The sequence below is a fragment of the Buceros rhinoceros genome, unplaced genomic scaffold (genome assembly GCF_000710305.1).
Source record: "Buceros rhinoceros silvestris isolate BGI_N320 unplaced genomic scaffold, ASM71030v1 scaffold40961, whole genome shotgun sequence".
In the NCBI taxonomy this organism is placed as follows: Eukaryota; Metazoa; Chordata; class Aves; order Bucerotiformes; family Bucerotidae; genus Buceros; species Buceros rhinoceros.
The window spans coordinates 6,842-9,174 of record NW_010394384.1 but is presented as its reverse complement, the minus strand read 5'-3'; the positions used below and the strand labels follow the sequence as shown (position 1 = coordinate 9,174).

Below are 2,333 nucleotides of genomic sequence, written 5' to 3'. Positions count from 1 at the left end.
TGTGTCATATATCATGCAACATATCTGGGCAAAAGGACGCTTGCTTTGGCAATCCCAGCCATAATGGCAAAGCAGCAGCAGCAAGCAGTGGCTTCATACTGTCGTATTTATTTGTTTAGCTGGCATTGCCCTTTCATCTCATTGGTAACTTGGTGCTTACTCTGTTTCACTCTTCTTCAAAGTGATTGTCACTTCACTACTTTCAGCTGGTCAGCTTTCATTTTCCTTCCCACCCAAATCGCAATGAGATTCAGACAAAGTGTTGTACAAACATCAAATCTGCATGTGCTTTTGTGTACACGTCTGTCCAAACAGTTCTTAAAAACTCTAGCTGGCATATCTTGTTACTTCAGTTTTCAAGATACTCCTTCAGCAGCAACATCATCTAAATCAGTGAGGGACACCATGTCAGTATTTGGATTTGGGCTTGTGTCCTTTCCTAAGTGAACTTCAGTTTCTTCAGCATCTTGCCTGTAGGAGTAAGAGGCTGGTTCGATATAGGGATTAGTATCCACAGCTTCAGTATCTCTGTAGTCCTGCTGGCCATCTTCAGGTAGTTCAGCTGGTTCTCCTGTTACAGCTGGCATTAGCCATGTAGGTTGAGAGAGCTGAGAAGGTGGCTTCAGCACTGCTACAGATGAAGCTGGTAAAGGCAGCACTCTAGGGTAGGAGACATAGGAAGAATTCTTAATTTCTGAAGAGGGGGGCTGGTATACATTCCTTTCCGAGGAAGGAACTGAGACTTGAACATATTTGCCGGTTTCTGGGTCATAAAATGTCTTTAAATTAACTTCGGCTGGTAAATCAACTACATAGTATTGACCAGAGTCAGGGTCTTGGAGGAGTTTACGCTGGGTTGAAGAGAGCGAGGGGTTTTCCACTGACACACCACTGGGTCTTCCTGTACTGACTTCTGTGTGAGTAAAAGGGGAGTGCGGGGCAGGGTGGACAGGAGAACACCCCAAGGGTGAAGGAGATGGTAGCATCTGTCCAGAATGAGAAGGCTTTGTCCCTACAGCATCACTATGCTCAGTTTGCTGTCTTTGCTGCTGCTCTTGCATTTTCTTTCTCCTGCTTGCCAGCTTCTTGGCCCTCCGCAGAGCCTTTTCTGTTTTTGGTGGCACAGCGGGAGGCTTGCCTGCTGCTCTCTCCTCAAGTCCCCTGGGTGCCAGTCTCTCAACTTCCCCTGCAGAATCAGAAAGCAGATTCCTCTGCGCTGAATCAAGTATCTCTTCTACAGACATATCAGCTTGGCTCTTTAGTGCCCTGTTCAGCAAGTCAGGGTTTGTGACATCCTCTGTCCCTCTAAGGCCAGAAATTGTTGGTTTGTCTGACAACGAACTGGCAGCAAGAGAGTGCATCGTGCTGCCTGACTTAGGGCTTGTAACAGCAGAGCATGCAAGGCTGTCTAACAAAACTGGTGCACCTTCTGTATGTAGGATGTCCTCTGAAGCTTCATGTGATACAGGAGAGTACGTGTGGTCCACTGATACGGTGCCAGTCACAGGGGAAATTGTGTCCCTCGTGATTATTTTTTTTGCACAAGAGCCACCTCTGCGATTAGATAAATAATGATTCTTAAAGTAATTTGTCTGTCTTTCCGCGGGATAGTTGGGGTTGTTTTGTGCTTGGTCATTTTCCAGACCTAAATTTGACTGTGTTAAGCTGTGTCTTGCCCTCCTAGTCTGGGGCTTCTCTTTCCTCCTGCAAATGCTTTCTTCATTCATTTTACCGACTTTATTTAACAAAGCACAAGTCTCTTCCTCATCTTCCATCAGCTTCCCTAATGAAAAACTCTCTGTATCTTCCAGAAGACTGGGATCCAGAGTTGCTGAAGTAGATCCAGTCTCACTGGCCTCTTTTGCTCTGTCAGTTGCTCCATCCCTCACATTCGGCTGCCTTCTGCACCTCAGTGCGAACCAGCCTGCCTCCTGGGCGTGCAACATGTTTTGGTGCCACTTGGTGTGCTCTGCCATTTCCTTATAACTGCTGCTCATGGTATCATCCAGGGAAAAGGACCTGAACAGAGGCAGCTTGATAGCTCTTATTACCTGCGGTGACCTGAATGTGTTATCTTTAATTTTAAACATACAGGGTTTGGTTGAGCTTGAAGATGGTGGTGTTTGTGGTTCCTCAGACATGGGGATGGACATGTCCCTTACACTGTCAGAAGCAGAATCCATATTGTTGTCCTCTTCCCTTTTCTCTCTCCTCAGTTCCTCTTTCATCAAGCACCTCTGTTTGTTCCCAGTAACCTTCCCCTCCCTCTTCTCTGCTGCACCCTTACCAGAGCTGATACAAGCATAATATTGCAGTTCATTTTCCCCAACCTC

General features: G+C 46.4%; 1 protein-coding gene across 1 annotated transcript in view; it reads right to left on the bottom strand.

Annotated features, from left to right (window-relative positions):
- Positions 1–356: 356 nt before the first annotated feature.
- LOC104501403 (chromosome unknown open reading frame, human C10orf71) overlaps positions 357–2,333 on the bottom strand; it is a 4,700-nt gene continuing 2,723 nt past the window's right edge. The window contains exon 2 of the mRNA XM_010145205.1: positions 357–2,332. Coding sequence (XP_010143507.1) covers positions 357–2,332 — 1,976 coding nt within the window. The remainder of the gene's footprint in view (position 2,333) is intronic.